The 20,983-nt window shown below is 39.3% G+C and overlaps 1 protein-coding gene across 4 annotated transcripts in view; it reads left to right on the top strand.

Moving 5' to 3' along the window:
- Tmpo (thymopoietin) overlaps positions 1 to 20,241 on the top strand; it is a 38,567-nt gene extending 18,326 nt beyond the window's left edge. The window contains exons 3-9 of one of the 4 annotated variants that reach the window (XM_008832056.3): positions 1,357 to 1,515; positions 7,306 to 7,403; positions 14,541 to 14,660; positions 14,760 to 14,855; positions 15,270 to 15,380; positions 16,277 to 16,365; positions 19,527 to 20,241. In XM_008832056.3, coding sequence (XP_008830278.1) covers positions 1,357 to 1,515; positions 7,306 to 7,403; positions 14,541 to 14,660; positions 14,760 to 14,855; positions 15,270 to 15,380; positions 16,277 to 16,365; positions 19,527 to 19,812 — 959 coding nt within the window. In that variant the 3' untranslated portion in view covers positions 19,813 to 20,241. Of the gene's footprint in view, positions 1 to 1,356; positions 1,516 to 2,453; positions 5,522 to 7,305; positions 7,404 to 14,540; positions 14,661 to 14,759; positions 14,856 to 15,269; positions 15,381 to 16,276; positions 16,366 to 19,526 lie in introns of those variants that run through there. The other 3 variants (XM_017797888.2, XM_017797889.2, XM_008832055.3) reach the window with 3 other exon arrangements.
- Positions 20,242 to 20,983: the final 742 nt, after the last annotated feature.

Below are 20,983 nucleotides of genomic sequence, written 5' to 3'. Positions count from 1 at the left end.
TTCATTTCCTTCTTCATTTCAGCCTGAGTATTCTTGTCAAATATTTCTAACTCTTTTCTGTCTGAATTCATTCAGAAGTTCATCCTTATCTTTGTTCAGTTCTTTGATTTCTTTGTGTGTTGTTTAAATTCACTGAATTCTTTTTTATCATGTTTGTAATTGTTCTTTTGAGTTCCTTGTGCTGCATTATTTCTAGGGGGTTCTCATTGTATTCCTCTAGAGGACTATTGGTATTTGTTGGGTATATGTTGTTGTGGTTTTTCATGTTATTATTTTTCTGTGTGATTTTGACATGTGAATTTCTTTTGTAGTTTCTGATTCTTGTGTGAGACTCAAGCCTTCAAGTTTAGGTCTGCTTCTTTTTGTTAAGTTCATGTGTCTTTGTGGTTTACTTTTTGGGCGTGAAAAGCTAGTTCGTCTTAGCTTCCGGTTCTCTCTTTTGCTTTTATATTGGAGTGGCCAGATGACTTTTGTCTTCAGGAGTTCCCACAGAGGCCCTAGTCGGATGAGGATCAGATGCTCTCAGGCTTTCTCCTAAGATCTGGATCCCACTAGGAACGATTTTGGCCTCAGGAATTTGGGGGTTGGACTGGCCTGGGAGACAGGCCCAGGAAAGTTGCTGGTCTAGGGCAGCTGGTAGCAGTGCCACCCAGATATGCAAAGGAAAACGGGAGTGGGAAGTGGCCCCAAGGGCTCCTGGGGACTGCACTGAGGAGCTGGGTTGGTCTGGATACAAAGTATCAAGAATAGGAAAGGTCAGCCCCGGCATCCAGGACAGAGGCTGGTGGGTAGTTGCAGGCCCAGGGAAGTAGAGGGAGGTGAGGGCAGGGCCAGGCCCATAGTGCTCCTGGGGACCCGAGACGTCACTGGGTTGGTCTGGATGGAAAGGATCAGGAAGCAGTGGTGCTTCCCCGGGTGTCTGGAGCGCGAAGACAAGGAGTGGGACCTGACCCAGGCTGGGAGGGTAGATGAGGCTGGGGGAGTCAAGGCCTGGAGGGTGCTATGGACTTACCCCAGTGAGAGGCCTGCGGGTTGTGCATGCCCAGGGAAGCAGAGGGAGGTGAGGGCGGGGCCAGGCCCAGAGTGCTCCTGGAGACCGTGAAGGAACTGGATTGGTCTGGATGGAAAGGATCAGGAAGCAGTGGTGGTTCCCCAGGTGTTTGGGGTGCCAAGACAAGGAATGGGACTGGACCCAGGCTAGGAAGAAAGACCGATGCAGGACATGGAAGCTGAATGAGGCTGGGGGAGTCAAGGTGTACAGGGCGTGATCGACTTACCCTGGAGAGAGGCCTGCGGGCAGTCTTGTTTTTTAAGATAGTTTTATGCCAGTGCTAATGGATGTTTGCCTTAATACAGGAACTACCAGGAAGCTATATGAGAAAAAGTTGTTGAAACTGAGGGAACAAGGACCAGAATCAAGGTCATCCACTCCTCTACCAACAATTTCTTCTTCAGCAGAAAATACAAGGCAGAACGGAAGCAATGACTCTGACAGATACAGTGACAATGAAGAAGGTAAATTTTAAACCAATATTGGGGAAAATATATGTAATTTAATTTTCCATCATCTAAAATAGACATTTAACTTTTGCTTCAAAACTTTTTGTAAAGGCAGAGTTCCTTTGTTCTTTTTTCCCTTATCATGTCCACAGAAGAGACTAAATTAATTTGATGTTTATCTTTCTAATTCTTTTTTATACTCATCAGTTTAGAACGTGCACTGGTTTTTTAAAATTCTACAGAAATGTCATCATAAATCTTTTATGTGCTTTTTTATTTCATGTTTTTAGATCTTATTGCATGTTTATGTTTATTCTTTATACTTAATATACAGTGTTAGAGTTTTTAAAATTTTTTAAAAATTTATTATTTTTATTTTTTATGTGTATGGGTGTTATGCCTGCATGTAGGTAAGTGCACCCATGTCGTGCAATGCCCACGGAGGACAGAAGAGGCTGTCGGATCCCCTGGAACTGGAGTTACAGGCAGTTGTTAGCTGCCATGTGGGTGCTGGGATTCGAACCTGGGTCTTCTGCAAGAACAGCCAGTGTTAACTGCTGAGCCATCTCTCCAGCCCAGTGTTAGCATTTAAATACAGCATTATTTTCTCTGTTTTCTGTTGTCGGGCATATAAGTTATTTAGAGTTTTTGCTTAGATAATCTGATTTTTAAAATTTCTGAGACTAGAGCAGAAAGTAAGTTCCTTTAAAAAATTTCTGCAGATGCAGAATTTGGTACTCATTATGAACTTTTATAACTTGTTTGTAAATATTTTAACCCAAATTGCTTATAGCTCATAAGCACTGCCTTCTTAGGCTCAGTCTACCAAATAGGTTGCTGAGAGTGACATAGAGTCCTTTTCCTCAACAGCATTATTTTAGCAAGGAGGCAAAGAATAAAATCAGCTCAAAAACAAGTAATACTTAAACTTCCTGCCTCTTTTGCCTCTACAGGAAAGAAGAAAGAACACAAGAAAGTGAAGTCCACTAGGGATTTTGTTCCTTTTTCTGAACTTCCATCTACTCCCTCTGGTGGATTTTTTCAGGGTATTTCTTTTCCTGAAATCTCCACCCGTCCTCCTTTGGGCAGGACTGAACTGCAGGCAGCTAAGAAAGTACATACTTCTAAGGGAGACCCACCTAGGGAGCCTCTTATTGCCACAGCCTTGCCCCGCAGGGGACAGATGCAGAAGTTAGCCTCTGGAGGGAATTTGTTTATCTCTTCCAAGTCTAGCCATGATAGATGTTTAGAGAGAAGTTCTTCGTCATCTTCTCAGCATGAACTCGCTGCCAGGTTGGTCTCTGCTGCAGCTTCTCCTTCACTGATAAAAGAAACTACTACCACTTACTGTAAAGACACAGTAGAAAATATTTACCGTGGAGGGAAAAGTAGAATTCAACCATCATGTTCTAAAGAGTCTAATGTTTCAGATCAGTCGATTCTCTCTAGTGAAAGAGAGGTACTAGAAGAGTCAAAGAGATCGCAGGTTATTTCTCCACCACTTGCTCAGGCAATCAGAGATTATGTCAATTCTCTGTTAGTCCAGGGTGGGGTAAGTAGTTTGCCTGGGACCTCTAATTCTCTACCCACCCTGAACATAGAAAACATATGTAAGAGAATTGACCAATCTTACAGTCAAGAATCTGAATCCCTGTCTCCTCCCCGGAAAATCCCTAGACTCATTGAGAAGCCAGTAGAGGAAAGGGATTCAGGTTCGTTTGTGGCATTTCAAAATATATCTGGATCTGAACATATGTCTTCTTTTGCCAAAACAGTTGTCTCTCGTTCTCTTAATACCTTAGGAATAGAAATGTCTCAGCAACCACAGCATGGCAAAATTGACACTTCAGAACCATCTTTTCCTTTACATGAATCTATTTTAAAAGTAATTGAAGAGGAATGGCAGCAAATTGATAGGCAGTTGCCTTCATTGGCATACAAATATCCAGTTTCTTCCAAAGAGGCAACGCGGATATTATCAGTTCCAAAAGTAGATGATGAAATCGTAGGGTTCATTTCTGAAGCAACACCACCAGCAAGGATTCAGGCAGCCACTGAGTCTTGTGATAAGCACTTGGACTTAGCTCTCTGTAGATCTTACGAAGCTGCAGCATCAGCACTGCAGATTGCAGCTCATACTGCCTTTGTAGCTAAAGCTATGCAGGCTGACATTAGTCGGGCTGCCCAGATTCTTAGCTCAGATCCTGATCATGCACATCAGGCACTTGAGATTCTGGGCAAAACTTACGATGCAGCTTCATATCTTTGTGATGCCGCATTTGATGAAGTGAAGATGTCTGCCCATACCATGGGATACTCTACTGTTGGTCGGCGTTATCTCTGGTTGAAAGATTGCAAAATTAATCCAGCTTCTAAGAGTAAGCTGACTGTTGCCCCCTTTAAAGGTGGAACATTATTTGGAGGGGAAGTACACAAAGTTATTAAAAAACGTGGAAATAAACACTAATAAAATTAAGAACAAAAATAGATGCTTATCTTTGAATTGGAGAACATCAGAACTTTTCTAGGCATTCGAGACATTTATGTCAAAGTTTTCTTTTAAGGCCTCTTTAGTCTCCTGATAAAGCAGATTTCAAGATGTTAAGCTTTACTCATCATATTACAGTATAAAAGGAATTCCCTATATATAATTGTGGGGTTTTGTCCTGCTTTGCACAAGTAGAAAGCCTAGTACAGTTTAGGCTTAGTAGAGCACATATATTTGTCTCATAGATACAAGTTTACAGCTTCCTATTTAACTTGCACTTTTACAACTATTCAAAATTTTAAAGAATTCTAGCAACTACAATATTAATAGAATCTTCACTCTTTTAGTAGTATCATGTACATACTTTATACCTAGGTTATAATCAAGCAATTTTACTCACTTGAAACATTAACCTTAATTCTCTTTTTTTTCTGCTCAAAAATTTTTACTTTGAAAGTCTAGTGCATGGAAAGGTCTTTCAAACATCCCACGACAATGGAAGATGTGCACAGCTCTTGCATTTTTGAAAGTCTGCTCTGCTTTCCACTGTTTATTTTCATTACACAACTCTGTCTTTTGCTTGAAGGCTTTTGTTGTCCATTCATTACATTGCAAGACAGCCTAAGGTACCCCTGTATCTTAATTCTTTTTGGTCCTCTTGGCTAAGTATCTTCACTTTCTGCAACTTTTCCACATTCTTATTTTCTTTCGTCTTCAATGTCCTTCATAATAATTCTAGATTGCTGTAGTTCCCAAGTGCCCGTACACAGACTTACTGATCCACAGACAAGTGTGCACAAGAATAGGGGAAGGAGCTATAGCTTAACAGAGAGAAGCAGGTGCTTAGCATGTACATGGCCCTGGGTTCAGTTCACCAACACCAAAAAAACTTAATGAAAGAATTTAAATCTTAATGAAAGAATTTAAGCCAATGATGGAGGGCGGGCTTTAAGAGAAAGGGCAGTGTACAGCCAATAATTCATGGGCCATACCAGTTTGTGAATCACACTTTCAGGAACACCGCTGTGGATTGTAGTAGGTCTTCTGATATGTTTCATGTTCACTCAGTATCACTATTTTGTCAGGTGAACAAGATACTAGAAAGATGGGGCTTTTTTATTTTTTTTTTCCCAGTACCTTTTAAATGTATTTCAATATAAATTGTATTTCATGGATAGTTTAACAGTTTGGATACTAAAAACATTTTCTAGAAGACAAGAAATTTTACTATATCCTTATGTCTGTCTGTATAAAGCAATGTATTATTTTGTTTTCATTTGTATGATTGTAAGGTAAGATAGCTTGACTGTAGAGGCATTGAAAATAGTAATCTTAAGCATAGCAGAATATGGTTCCCTGGGGACATGTCTACCATCACCATGTTCTAGACTACACATTCCATCTTTGCAGCTTTGTTATTTGTCTTCTGAAATGTACATGTACACATGTACCTATTAAGTGCTATGTGATTTTTTTTTTAATGTATCCTGTAGAATGCTTCTACAAATTCAATAAAGTTGTTAAATTTGAACAGTTTTGTGTGGTCTCCAGAAACGTGTTGTACGTGTGCTTTATTCTTGGAGTTTCAGCAGGTTGAATATTAGTAGATAAACATCCCCTTTCCATTTTATCATTGAAACTCGGGTGACATTCCTATGGTATAGTTCAAAGTTTTCCAATTGTCATATGGCTTTTCTACTATTTGAGGACCATGTTTTTAATTGGCTGTTAGAATCTATATTTGAACAAGGATTTAAAAAATTTGTAACAGATAGCTTATTCATCTAACTCCTGCTTCACTGATAGGGTGGGGTTTTTTTTTCCATCTGCTTTTTAAAGTTTGTTAGATTCTAAGTTAACAAGGAATAAAAGTAAATTTTGTAATGCTAAGGATTGTACCAAATATAGCTATATTAATAGATCCATTAATAGAAGTGTTGGCAGATGGGGGATAGAGTTGATGGCTTAGTTGTAGTAGATCTGTTTGAACTATTTTAGTTAATCATTTCGTTGGGGGTCTGGCAAACATTTGGACTGACTAGAATTAGTCTAGAAAGTTATACTGGAAAGTCAGCAGGACACAGCTTTCTTGATCACTCTAACATAACTGCATTGAGTTTGTACAAAATTAAGCTCTAAGAATTCACCCCATTCTTGTTTCTTTGCTAAGAAAGCAAGTTTTGGGTGGTAAAACTTTTCGCTTTAACAATTGGCTTACCACTTTTACTTCACTATGTTAAAGTGTCTACAAACATAGGAAAGTTAATTTTTAAAGTTTTTGTTGAGACATTCTTACAGTGTAGTCCAGGCTGGCCTTGAACTCTACATCCTCTTGCTTCTGCCTCCCCTGGTGCTGACTACAATACAGGTGTACACCACCATGATTGATGGGAAGTTGACTTTTTGAATGTATTTTAAAGATTTTAGGTCTTCAAATCATGGTAAAATCGAGACAGAATTGGAATATTTAGAGCTCTTAAAAATAATGTATCCATATCTTATTGGATTTATGACTATAATGTCTATAAGCAAAGTAATAAAACTAGTGGCTTATCTTCAAATAAATGTTATTTTTATTGTGAGGAAAAGGAAGAAAAGTGACTTGTGATTGTTTTTCTCTATTCCTCTTTATCTGAGATGTATCTGGGCTTTTGTAAGTATATCAAGAAAGAAGAGACAATTTTATGAATTTTTAAAATTTATTTTGGTGCTAGGGATTGAACCCAGTACCCCCCAGGCATGCTCTTTACACTGAGCTATATCCACTAACCAAGGAGAAACTTCTGTGTAACAGTATGATTTGCGTTAGTATCATTGGCAGTTACCATTTATCATGAAATGCCACACAGGCTCCCCACACCACTACCACTTTTAAATTCTCTGTAGCTATTCCTCTTCCACATGCCAAATTTTAATAAACTAACCTTTGCTGTATAGTAATAATGTGTTACATGGACAAAACAATGATAACTTCCACAGTGAAATTGGTTTTCAATTTCCTCCCTTGGAGGAAAGCCCTCCCGGAACAGTTTGAATTCACTTTTCTGTTTAAGAGTATTCTGAAGAGAAGGAACAGTAAGTAGGAAGATGTGATCAGATTATTAAACAGTGGGAAGAGAGAAAAATGGACTAAGATTATAAACGGGTTTTTTTGGTTGGGACAAATTTTACTCAACAGTTTTGCTTTATTGAGGTATTACCAATAAACAAATCTGTCTTGTGTACTAATGTGCCTAAAACTAGGGTTCCAAAGCAATATTAGGAAAGTATAACTTACACATTTGAGAGAATAATGGTTTCTCCAATGTTATTTCCAGACTCTAAAATAGAGCTCAAGCTTGAGAAGAGAGAACCTCTAAAGGGCAGAGCAAAGACTCCAGTAACACTCAAGCAAAGAAGAATTGAGCACAATCAGGTATCTCTAGTTTTATGATCACCATGTACAGGTATAAACCATCTGACCAGCACCCATCTGTTTTGTTTTGACTTTTGGTAAATAGTTGGCACATAGAGTCCAGCTTACTTAGTAAACTTAATTTCATTGTTAAATGGCATGAAAAATCTATACTTTGTGAGATTTGTCAGTAGTATAGCCTGTGGTGTTTATGCTAAGCATGGTCCAATTTTAGACACCCCCCCCCCTTTTTTTTTAAGTCTTATTTATTTTTATTTTATATGTATCAGTGTTCTGCCTGCATGACATGTGCATGCAATTCCCATAGAGGCTAGAAAAGGGTGTCAGATCCCCTGTTAGCTGCCATGTGGGTGCTGGGAACTGAACCTGGGTCCTCTGCAAGAGCAGTCAGTGCTCTTAACCACTGAGCCATCTCTCCAGCCCATCTTTGGTATTTTTGAGACAGTGTCTCATGTAGCCCTGGCTAACCTTAAACTTGATATGTAAATTAGACTGACTTTGAACTTCTGCCTCCCAAGCACCAGAATTGCAAATGTGTACCACCATGCCTGGCTCTTCTTTATTTCTTTTGGGGATGGGGGCGGTTGCATGTACACATGATCCTCCTACCTCATACTTAGGATTATAGGTGTGTACCACCACTCCTGGCCAAAAATGGTTTACCAGGTTACTGAGTGGAGGAATCTGAGCTGAGGAACAAAATAGTCAAAGGAGAATGTCACTTGAGTAGGTGGTAGGCAGAATTGGACAGTGGCGTTCCTACAGAAAGCTTAAAAGAAAGTGAAGAGTTTGCTTTCCATTTACCATTTTATTTGTTTAATTTCATGTCCTCCAGCTTTTAAATTGTTCTTGATTTTGTTGTTTTGCTTTTTGCTAGTGTATTTAGATCCCTGATACTTCATTTGTTTAAATGTCAATATTTTAGCATTTATCTCTAAAAGATGTCACTATCCCACCCAATAAAAATATAGTTGTAAAAAATAAATATATAGTAGTAAATTTTTAACTTTTTTGGTTTTTGGGGCCTTTTTTTGAGACAGGGTCTCCCTGTAGTCTCAGTTGGCTTGGAACTCACTATGTAGTCCAGGCTGGCCTTGAACTCACAGAGATCCACCCGCCTCTACCTCCCAAGTGCTGAGATTAAGGACATGTATCACCACGCCTGACTAATTTTTAACTTTTTAAATTTATTTTTGTTGTCTGCATTATGAGTGTTTTGCCTGCATGTATGTAGGTGCACCATGTGTGTGCAGTGCCTGTGGAGGCCAGAAGAGGTAGTCAGATCCCCCTGGAACTGGAGTTACAGATGGTTGTTAGTTGCCATGTGGGTTCTAGGAACCAAGCCTAAATTCTCTGGAAGAGCAGCCACTGCTCTTGACCCTTGAGCCATCTCTCCAGCCCAAAAGTAACAGTTTTTCAAGTTTGCAGAATGTCTCATTTATGATTGTTTTTTCAAATCATAGTCCAAATAAGAACCTTATTTAATTTCATTAATCTTTAAAAAATAGTCCACACTAATTCCCATTATAGCTGGATTTTTTTCTCCTGTACTTGGTGACAAAACTAGATTGGTACAGTATTTCATACATTCTGGCTTTGGCAGGCTGCTTTTGTTTAGCCTGTATATAAAGTTCCTTAATATTTTGTATATCTGGTAAACTGGGGACTAGACCTATCTCTGACAGTGCGATAGACCTTTTAGTGATGGTAGAACTATTCATATCAGGGGCTCAGCAGTTAAGAACACTGGTGTTGCAGAAGACCCAGGGCAGCTAACAACTGTCTGTAACTCCAGTCCCAGGGGATCCGATAGCCTCTTCTGTACTCCATGGGCATCACACGACACTGGTGCACTTACCTACATGCAGGCAATATACGCATACACATAATAAATAAAATATTCTTTAAAAAAGAAATATTCATATTGGTGCTGTTATAGAGTAACCTCTAGCTGTTGAGTACATGGAATGTTGCTAGTGTAGCTGAGAAACCACGTTTTTAATTCATTAAAATTTAAGTAGATATGTGAGACTAATAGACCTAAAGGGTTGGTCTAGGCTTCCATTCAGTTTCTTTGATGAGAATACTTCATAAGCTGGTTGTGTGTACTTACGGGCTCCCAGCACCTGGGAGGCAGACGCAGGTGGATCTCAGTGAGTTCAAGGCCAGCCTGGTCTACATAGCGAGTTACAGGTATGCCAGGGCTACATAGTGATAGGCCCTGTCTTTAAAAAAAAACTTCATAAATGATGTTGTAGCCTTCCTGTTGATCATTTCAGGAGGCACATGAGTGTCCTGATGATGCTAAAATTAATTAGTAATAGTTTAGGTGTTAAAAGGTTAATCCATCATGAAGCCTGTGTGACCCTTTAAAGGTTCTTACAGCTTTGGATGCTTATTGTCTAAAACTATGAAATAATAAAATGATGACTTTCCTCATTCTTTTATAAACTGTCTTTTGTCTTTTTGAGACAGGATTTCCCTGTAGCCTCAGCTGGCCTGGAACTCACTGTGTAGACCAGGCTGACCTTGATCTCATAGAAATCCACCTGCCTCTACCTCCCAAGTGTTGGGATTAATTTTATTTTGCTGGGCATGGTGGCACACGCCTTTAATCCCAGCACTTGGGAGGCAGAGGCAGGTGATCTCTGTGAGTTCGAGGCCAGCCTGGTCTACATAGTGAGTTCCAGGCCAGCTGGGGCTATAGGGAAACCCTGCCTCAAAAAGATTTTATGTGTATGAGGGTTTTGCCTCATGTATCACATTTGTGCAATGCCCATGGAGGCCAGAAGAGGACATCAGATCCTCCGGAACCAACAGACTCCTGCCAGAGTGCGTCATTGTGTGTACTGGGAACTGAGCACTGGTCCTCTGTAAGAGCAGCAAGTCCTCTTAACCCCTGAGACATCCCTCCAGCCCCAGTTGTGATTTTTTTATAAAGAACTTTCCCTCATCAGTTTCTTACCTTGAACTGAGTTACTACAAGAGAAGTAGGAGAAATGCTTCTTAAGCATTTCATGTGCCAATTTTCAAGCTAATGTGTTCCAAGTCTCTTTGAAAGGTGATGGGGTAATTTTTTTTTTTGAGATAGGGTCTCCCTGTAGCCCCAGCTGTCCTGGAACTCACTATGTAGACCAGGCTGGCCTTGAACTCATGGACATCCACCTGCCTCTGCCTCCCAAGTGCTGGGACTACAGGCGTGCACCACCACGCCCGCCTGGGGTACATTTTTTTGGTGTTGTGATTGTTATATATTAGACTTATGATCCATTACAATAACTTATTTCCCCCTTCCCCCTGCCACTCCGGGGATCATATCCAAGGCCTCCTGAATGCTGCGTACAGTCTGTGCAACTGAGCTTCATCCCTAGCCATGGCGATTGGCTCTCCCTCCTTGTTTTTCTTCTTCCCCCATCCTTCCTCTAAGAGAATAGTTTCTCATGAATATATGATAACATTTAAAGTTTACAAATACAGATTATATACCTTTGGATTAACTTTTTTTTTGGTCTTTTAGAGACAGGATCTCCCTGTAGTGGGGCTGGCCTGGAACTCACTATGTAGACCAGGATGACCTGGACCTGAAAGGCATGCACCACCACACGCAGCCGGGTTGTCAACTTCTGTTTTAAGAACTTATTTTATGAGTGTTTTGCCTGCATGTGTATAAGCCCACCAGATGTGTGCACTGCATGTGGAGGCCAAAAGAGGATGGTATATCCTATGGAACTGGAGTTATATGTGGTTGTGAAACTGCCAAACCTGGGTCCTCTGTAAGAACAGCAAGTGCTCTTAACTCCTGAACCATCTTTCCAGCCCCTAGTTAATATTTTTTATCTCACGCTGAGTATCTTGATTCTTCTAATTATAATTTTATTTTAAATACCATGTTTTACATGTTTCAGAGTAAGACCACAGCTGCTAAATGCAATTAAGTTTTTTTGTTACTAGGATGTAAAATCAAAATACTGTGCTTACAGTCTCATAAATAGTCCTTTTTGTCTTTAGGCAATTGTTTACTGTGCTGCTAGAGTGTTTTGCTTTTCTATAGGATTGAGGTTTCTTTAAAAAAAAAAAAAAAAGTAGTTGTTGCGGGGTATGGTGGCACAGAGGCAGCTGCAGGTGGATCTCTGAGTTCCAGGCTAACCCCACTACAAAGAGATCCTGTCTCCAAAAAAAGTTGTTGCTATGATTTGTATATGAGGTTTTAAGCAAAATGAGATGCAATCAGAACTCTGGGTAACTTTTAGTTACATTTTCTTTTTGAAAATGCAGGTAAATACATAGATTTATATATTTATATATGCTTCTCTCCCCCTTAATCAGATTCAACCTACTTTATTCTTCCTTCTTTCACTGTTCCTAGAGATCACTCCAAGTCAAAGTGTAGTCGTCTCCCTCATTGCTCTGTTCAGCTGAATTCTGTGTGTTGAAATATATGGGTATGCTGTCATTTATTCAGCTACTTTGTTTTTGGAATTGTTGTCGCTTGCAGTCTGAATAATGCCAAGATGAGCAGCCTTTTGTAGGTAGCATTTCATATCTTTGTCAGTTTATCTTGGGAAAGTCTGTAAGTAAAAGGTACTGCGTAGTTTTTGTAAGATAATACTAAATTTCTTTGCCCTGGCTGTATTTTGTATTTGCAACAACACTGTATAAAAGTGCTGTTCTCTATTGGAGGAATACAGTTGTGTTTTTTTGAAGTTAGTATAAATAATCCTTGGTCATGCTTTACCTAAATAGGTAGTAAGCTCTTTAGAATAATACAGCTTTTTACTTATTTTCATTCTCTTCTCCCCTTCACCTACCCCAGTTCTAGGAATCAAATCTCACATGCTATCTACCAGTAAGCTATACCCCTCTCTTAGTATTTTGAGATAGTCTCGCTTTGTAGCCCAGATTGGCCTCATACTCTTCAACCTCCTTTTATCTGGGATCTAGAAGTGTAGGCTACAATGCCTTGTTTGATTGTATCTTCCTATAGAGTAGTTCAATGCAGATTTTTTGGTTCAGAGCTTGGAATTTATAGCCTTCAATAGCCCAGCTCCTGTAATTGCATCCCTCACCTGCTTGATGTCTTCTGACCTATGTTTTACTTGGTAGCTTAATAGAAGTTAAGTTAGTAAGAAAAGATTTGTTTCTTCCATCTGTCTCCATGATAAATCAGGACTATCTATAGAACATCCTACTAACTATAGGTGGTACTGCAGGGTTTTTTAGCCTCAAAGTATACTGATTTTATATACCAGTGAGCTAATTCTCTCAATAATTGATTCATCTTTCTGAATAATTAATGTTATTAAATTACAATTTTGTTTTTATTTATAGCCTCAAAGTCAGTTGCTGTGTGTAGTGGTACATGCTTACAGTCCAGCACTTAACTAGGTAGAGCTTGAGGCCAGGCCTGGAATTACAGGTGTGTGCAGCCAGGATTGAGAATCAAGGATTGAAACTGTTGTATTCCTCTATTCACACGTCAGGGATTTGATTGCTAATAGGCATTTATTAAGTGCTGTATGGTTTTATTTACATTGTCTTTGACGTACATTAGTTTCACATTCAGCAGACATTTTCTAATTAGTAGTGGGATAAGGAACCCTGAAATACAGATTGTGAGTCAGAAGTCTTCCAGTGTTGGGGCTGGAATAGATGGTTCAACAGATTAAGGGTATGTTCTGCTCTTGCAAAGGACCTGAGTTCATTTCCTAGCACTCACCTCAGGTGGCCTATTATAGCTGCAGCTCTGTGTCTTATGATACCTTTTCTTGGCCTCCATGGGCACCTATATACGTGTACCCATACCCTCACACAAAATGTAAGTCTTTAAAAAAGCAAACCCTCAATTTAGGTTGTCAGTCCAAATACAGATAAACATAAAATCGGGCTATGAGACTGCCATTGTGGGGTTTTGGTACTAGTGCTTCTAGCACTTAGCATAGGATAAGAATAAAAAAAATAAGTCTTCAGATTTAATAGGTACTGAGTTGGACATAAAATTATCATTACCTACATAAAATAATAGCTTGAAAGCAAAGTGACAGCCAAAGCACTGTTCTCCTGAGACGCGTTGGTTTAATGGATTCAAGCTAGTGTGTAAGGGCTGCTAAGGATTGCTTTTTTGTGGTGCTGGTGAGTAAACATGGCGTTGCACATGCTAGACCAGACCTGAATTACTCCCCCCCGCCCCGCCCCAAGTAGGAACTCACTATTTTGCCCAGGTTGGCCTGAAACTTGTGACAGTTCCCTTGCTTCAGCCTCACAACTGCTAGACTACAAGTGTTGAGCCACTGTGCCCAGCCCCTAAAGAATTTTTTAAAGAGGAGGAAAAAATAAGTTGGCTTGTCGTCGTCCCATGACTCCCAGATGAATTAAATTAATGTGGAGCTGAAAGGCAAAGGTATCTGTCGTGATTACCTTTCTGTAGTGAGGCAAAGGTAGAATTACAATTTGACGGTGACATGTTAGGAGGCTTGCATATTCATGGAAGGCTGACCACCTCATTTTCTTGCAGTCTGATTTTTATTCTATTTCCAAAGAAACACTTGCAAGACACTTAAGAAATTTTGAGTTTGAAGAGCTGAACAGACTTAAATTTTAAACTGATGTTACTAAAATAATCTAGGTTACATGGAAAGAAGAATGTTTGATCTATAATAGGTCATAAAAAATTGCTTTTTTTCCCTGTGGTGTTAGGAATGGAACCCAGGGCCTCACCCTTGCTAAGGCAGGGGCTCCCCCACTAAGCTATCTACAGCCAAAAATTTGAATTTGTGTTTTAAGAAGGAAACTGGCTTATGGTAACAAATGACTCACATATACATCTGATCAGTCGCTTTTTGTTTAGACAAAGATGTGACTGCATACTAGGGTCAGGGGAGAAGCTACTGGCAATTGATGTCCTCTCCCCTTTCTTATGATTTCTGAACTATCATGATACATGCAGTAGTAGGCTCCTAGTGTATTTTTACCATCCTTTGTTTTCTGAAGATTACAAGTCAGTAAAATCAGTACATTTAGAAATATTTTGAGGGCATAGCATTGTAAATGCTGGTATTTGGAGAGTTTTTGGCTTCTTGGTGTGCTAAAATGGTGTTTGATGTTAGAATATGACTTTTTAATGTGTCGATGCTTGAATAGAGCTATTCTCAAGCTGGAGTATCTGAGACTGAATGGACAAGTGGATCTTCAAAAGGCGGACCTCTGCAGGCATTAACTAGGGAGTCCACGAGAGGGTCAAGAAGAGCGCCAAGGAAAAGGGTGATGCAAGGCTTATTGCTCAGAACTGGGGTTTCAGATTGGTAGGGTTTTAGTGATTACTTTACATTTATTGTTTTTATTTTGTTTTCAAACTAACAGGTGGAAACTTCACAGCATTTTCGTATAGATGGTGCAGTAATTTCAGAGAGTACTCCCATAGCTGAAACTATAATGGCTTCAAGCAACGAATCCTTAGTAAATATGTTTCATAAACTATACAAGTGGTATTTACTTTGTAATTGCCCCTTAATTGGAGATCGGGAGGTGGTGAATTCTGGCAAATTTCAAATTTACATTACATTTTAAACTGAGTTTTCTCCAAATCATTCTGGATTTTAGAATTTTTGAATGTAGCCACTTTACACAAATAAATTTAATTCATTGCATTAGAATCCTAAGTACTATGAAGATAATTTTTACTAAATATTTGAAGATTTAATAAGGTTTCACGTGTAAAACACTTGAATGTGTTTCTAGGCTCTGTTGCCTAAAGTTTTATTAAGGGAAAAAGCAAATATTACAGAAGTGGATTATCTTTTTTTCTTTTCATTTTAAGTGTTTTTGCTATGTTTGGATAATTCTGAGTCTGAATAATTTGAATCTTGGCAGGTTGTCAATAGGTTGACTGGAAATTTCAAGCATGCAGCTCCTATTCTGCCAATCACTGAATTCTCAGACATACCCAGAAGAACACCAAAGAAACCATTGACAAGAGCTGAAGTAAATGAAAAAAGTTTAGACCAATGCTATCATTGATCTTTCAGAGTTGTTTATTTTCTTTCTCCTTAAGTGGGAGGGAACAGAACTTCTTTATTGGGTGGTGTGTGTGTGTGTGTGTGTGTGTGTGTGTGTGTGTGTGTGTGTCTTTGTGCACCTGTATATGTATATATGGTTTTGGAGTCAATTTCTGAAAATGGAAATTAATATAGTATGACACTAATAACACTAGGCTCTTGCTACTCTGGCTTTTAACAGCTTTCAAGGGAGTGGTCACTTGTGTGCTGCCTGTAATGTGTTCTTGTTAGGAATCAAAGTTTAAAATGCTGCTTGGGCTGTGAGGGAAGTTGCACTTTTATTGAAAAATCACATAAGATTTTAACTTTGGTGCTTGAATTGATTAGCTCGTGTATAACTGAGCTTTAAAACACTAACTTCATGATGCATTATAATTTTAATCTTCATCAAAGGAAATGAAAACTATAAGTTGGGATCAACTATTTTTAAACATACTAAAATTTGATAGAGGTCTGTGTTAACTAGGTACCTTCTGTATTTATCAATTCATAACAGGAAGAAACAGTTCTCTCTTAATGCTTTATGAATGAAAAACATGGAAATTCAGCGAGGGAATTTATATGTTGTGTTGAGTTGCAAGACTTCCCCCCCCCCTTGAATATATGGCAATTTTGCCTCTAATAACCACCTCAAGATACCTTCCTACTAACAAAATTTGGAGAGATTTGGAAGCTTGTGACTACCTACATGATAATAAATCTAGAAATGGCTTTCAGAAAAACTAGACTAGATTAGAGGGTATTCTTTTCTCTAAAATGTTTATTTAGCAGTGTTTTAATCATTGCACATTTATTTTAAATTGTGACTGTGTTTCTTTCTAGGTGGGAGAAAAAACTGAGGAAAGAAGAGTAGAAAGGGATATTCTTAAGGAAATGTTTCCATATGAAGCATCTACACCAACAGGAATTAGGTACTTGGGTGTATTGAATCAAGTATATTCTAGGAACTGTTCAATCCTCCATCATAAAGTTATACTTCTGTTCTCACAATCAAACAGGTTTTTTGTTACTATTTTTTTAATGTGTATGAGGTATTACCTGCGTGTATGTACGTACACCCATGTCGTACAATGCCCAAGGAGGACAGAAGAGAGCGCCAAATCCCCTGGAACTGGAGTTAAGGATGGTTGTTAGCCACCATGCGGGTGTTGGGATTCAAACCTGGGTCTTCCAAAAGAATAGCCAGTACTCTTAACTGCTGAGCCATCTCTCTGGCCTTCTTACCTCCTCTTTTGGGGAAGATGGGCACAGGGTTTGGCAATACTTGGAACCAAATCTTGGGCCTCGTATGCTTGGTAAGGTCTTCACCAGTGAGTTATACTCACTCTCCCCCTTTGTTTATTTCTAATTTATTTGTGTGTGTGTTCACTTGTAGAGGCCAAAGGTATGCATCAGGTGTCTTCCTGAGCATTCAATACTTTGCTTGCGTGCGTGCGTGCGTGTGTGTGTGTGTGTGTGTGTGTGTGTGAGAGAGAGAGAGAGAGAGAGATGTGGTGTGTATGTGTGTGTTCTGTTGTGTGTGCTTTTGTGCGCACAGGTAGAGACGAAAAAGAATAGCCAGTACTCTTAACTGCTGAGCCATCTCTCTGGCCTTCTTACCTCCTCTTTTGGGGAAGATGGGCACAGGGTTTGGCAATACTTGGAACCAAATCTTGGGCCTCGTATGCTTGGTAAGGTCTTCACCAGTGAGTTATACTCACTCTCCCCCTTTGTTTATTTCTAATTTATTTGTGTGTGTGTTCACTTGTAGAGGCCAAAGGTATGCATCAGGTGTCTTCCTGAGCATTCAATACTTTGCTTGCTTGCTTGCGTGCGTGCGTGTGTGTGTGTGTGTGTGTGTGTGTGAGAGAGAGAGAGAGAGATGTAGTGTATGCATGTGTGCTGTTGCATGTGCCTTTGTGTGCACAGGTAGAGGCCAGAGATTGGTGTCCGATATCTTCCTTTGTTGCTCTCCACTTTATTATCCTTTTGAGACAGGGTCTCGCTGAATTTGGAGCATGTTGATACAACTAGACTGGCTCACCAGTGAGCTTCTAAATCCTCCCTGCTCTGCCACACCCCACTCCCTGCCCCCCAGTGGTGTTACACATGCTGCTATGTCTGGCTTTTATATGGGTAGTAGGGATCCAAACTCAGGTCTTCTTGTTTGTGCCTCAGTTGCTTTACCCACTGAACCATCTTCCTAGCCCGTCCGTCTTATATGAGACAGGGTTCTTCACTGAATCTGGAACTCACCAGTTTAGCTAGACTGACTAGCCAGCGAGCCCCAGGGGTCTTCCTGTCTCTGCCTCCCCAGAGGCATACATTGCTGCTTCATCCAGCATGCGTATGTGGGTGCGGGTGGGTGTGAATGTCGGGGCTGCACCCCAGAGTTCATTTCTCTCATTCCACTGTGGGTTCTAGGGATTGAACTTGGGTCATCAGGCATGTTAGACAAGCAGTGAGTACTGTTTTACTTGCTGAACCATTTCACCAGCCCTGTGTATTTATGTCTGTGTGTCTATGTGCACACTCTCATGAACTGGAGAGTGAACTCAGTCCTCGTGTTGAGCAGCAAGCACTTCACAGACTGAGCCATGTGCCTGGTACCACCTGGTCTCGCAGAGTCCAAGCTGGCCTTGAATTCACTGTGCAGTTGAGGGTGATCTTGAACCCCTAATCCTCATGCCTTTTACCTCCCAAGTGCAAGGCATGTGCCACCAAGTCTGGTTTTACTTTTTTTCCATATTTTAATTATGAACAAATCTAGTAGGAAGGAAATAACTTTTTAAAATATTTTTTAAATTATTTTTATTTTATATGTATGCTTGGTACACTTGCCTGCATGTGGGTAAGTGCACCAGTGTCATCCAGTGCCCATGGAGGACAGAAGAGACTGTTGGATCCCCTGGAACTGGAGTTACAGACAGTTGTTAGCTGCCATGTGGGTGCTGGGATTCAAACCCAGATCTTCTGGAAGAACAGTCAGTGTTCTTAACCGCTGAGCCATCTCTCCAGCCCCAGAAGGAAATAATTTTTGAAGCTTCCTTATTTGTTTGTGTTTATGGTGCTGGGGTGGAACATTGGGTCCTTGTGCATGCAAGTACTCTACCGCAAATGTACACCCCAGCTTGTTTTTTGTTTTGTTTCTTTCTTGCATTTCTGTTTTTATAGTTGGAAAGGCTATATTTAGGTCTTTCAATTTTTTTTTTTCTTCCAGTGTTTGGTGTGTTTTTAAGTTATTTATTGTGAATGTGTTTATGTGTGGACACGGGCATACAACATTGTTAATGTGGCAATCAGAACACAATTTAGAAGAGTTGGTTTTCTCCTTACTAAGTATTCACAGTTCATTAGGTTTAGCAGCAAGTTCCTTTACCCACTGAGCCATCTTGTTCCTCTTTGTGTTTTTTTGAGCCAGACTCTTTATGTAGGTCAGACTGACCTTGAGCTTACTGCGTAAGCAAAACAGGTCTTGAGCTCCTGATCCTCCTTCCCCTACCTCCCAAGTGCTAGTGTTACAGGCATGCACCACCATGTCCAACTTGAATTATTTCTTACTTGAAGATTGACAACCAGAGAGCTACTTTGTTTTCCTTCTTTCTTTCTATATATGTGTGTTTTGCCTGTATGTGTATAGGTGTACCACATTGCCCATGGAGGCCAGAAGAGAGAATTTGATCCCTGGAGTTAGGAACAGTTGTTAGCCCCCATGTGGGTTTTGGGAGCTGAACCAGTGTCCTCTGCAAAAGCAGCCAGTGTTCTTAACTGATGAGCCATCTCTTCAGCACCTTAAAATACTATGGTCTAAAAAATCTGCACCTAACTTTCAAGATAAAAATGTAACTGGGAAGTGTTGCTCAATGGTTAAAATGCTTAGCTAGCATGCATAGGGCCCTGGCTCAGTTTCCATCACCAGCAAAGGGAAAAAGGGAAATACAGAAATATTTTAATGGGTTGACCCTACTACTTTTTATGTGTTAATTTTCTGCTGCCCCTTTAATTAGAATATGCTTAGAATTACAGTTAACATTTGGTACTTATTTAAGCCATAATTTTATCTAAGATTACTTTTTCTCTTTCACCTTGACAGTGCTAGTTGCCGCAGACCAATCAAAGGGGCCGCAGGCCGGCCATTGGAACTCAGTGATTTCAGGATGGAGGAATCCTTCTCATCTAAATATGTTCCTAAATATGTTCCTTTGGCAGATGTCAAATCAGAAAAGACAAAAAAGGGACGCTCCATTCCTATGTGGATAAAAATTTTGCTATTTGTTGTTGTAGCAGTTTTTTTGTTTTTGGTATATCAAGCTATGGAAACCAACCAAGGGAATCCTTTCTCTACTTTTCTTCATGATGGCTCTAAAATATCCAACTGAATGATTTCACTTTGGCACGTTCAGCTTGATCTCCCATCTTTAATAACTGTGTAGAAAAACATTTGTGTCCACTTACTGACTGAAGAATTAAAATTGTGATTTCACCTCAGTAAAGTTAGTATTGCATTAAAAAGCAAACAAGATGTATAAATGGACATCATTTCAATATTTTGGACTCCGGAGATCACATTGTGCCATATGAATAATCTTTTTTAGCTCTGGAACTTTTTTGTAGGCTTTATTTTTTTAATGTGGACATCTTAATTCACTTTTGGGGAAAATATATTGTTTTGTGTATTTGGAAAACAAGGGCAAAACATGGTAATGTAATGTGAAACTACACATTAAATACTTGGAATTCTTACAGAAAAGATTGATGAATTCTCTGCTAAGTAAAAATATTACAGATGTGAAACAATGAATTCAGTAAGAGGAATGGTAATGTGGTTAGACTTTTTGGAACTGCAACAGAGTTGATGGTGTTTATGGGGAAGCATACAGCAATAATTATTCTGTGACTTTTATCAATAGTATTATTGTTGTAGCCCTGTCATACTACTTTATAAAATAGTTTTCGTATCATGAAAGTCCTACTTCATTAAGACCCATTCAAATACAGTTGATTTTTAACAGGGATCTCTTAGGGCAACATGTATACTTGTTTTAGAGAACTGCTAGCTGGCTGTACACATTTTTTAAAGCTGTGAGCTAGCTATATGCTATAATTGGAATTTTATACTTTTTATTTGCAGCAAAACATTTATCCTGTCAATCCAGTTTATTATTGAAATACTTTTAGATAACTAGTGTTGGGGTGTATTTGTTTAGAAGTTAGAAACATAAGCATTGGGCTTGTTCCATTTGGATTCATGTTGCATTATATTCTATTACCAAAAACAAATTTTGCTAAGGTTTTGTTTTTTCTGTTTGAGGGGTTTTGTTTTGCGGGGAGGTGGGGGAGTGTTGACGGGTTTTTTTGCTTTAACCATACATTTTCTGATGTAATTTGATTTAAAAGTACAGATATTTGCCTTTAAACTACATATAAACAGTTAATGCATAAATCTGTAACTTCAAATGAGGTGGGCATTATGATTTTGTGTATTCTTAACATGGTTGATTAATGCTGTCTTTGTGGTTTTTTTTTTTTTTTTAAGCTGAAACTTACCTC

Source organism: Nannospalax galili, unplaced genomic scaffold (genome assembly GCF_000622305.1).
Source record: "Nannospalax galili isolate Female #2095 unplaced genomic scaffold, S.galili_v1.0 scaffold734, whole genome shotgun sequence".
NCBI classification, from domain to species: Eukaryota; Metazoa; Chordata; class Mammalia; order Rodentia; family Spalacidae; genus Nannospalax; species Nannospalax galili.
Note: the sequence above shows the minus strand (reverse complement) of the source record. Positions and strands in the feature narration are given on the sequence as shown.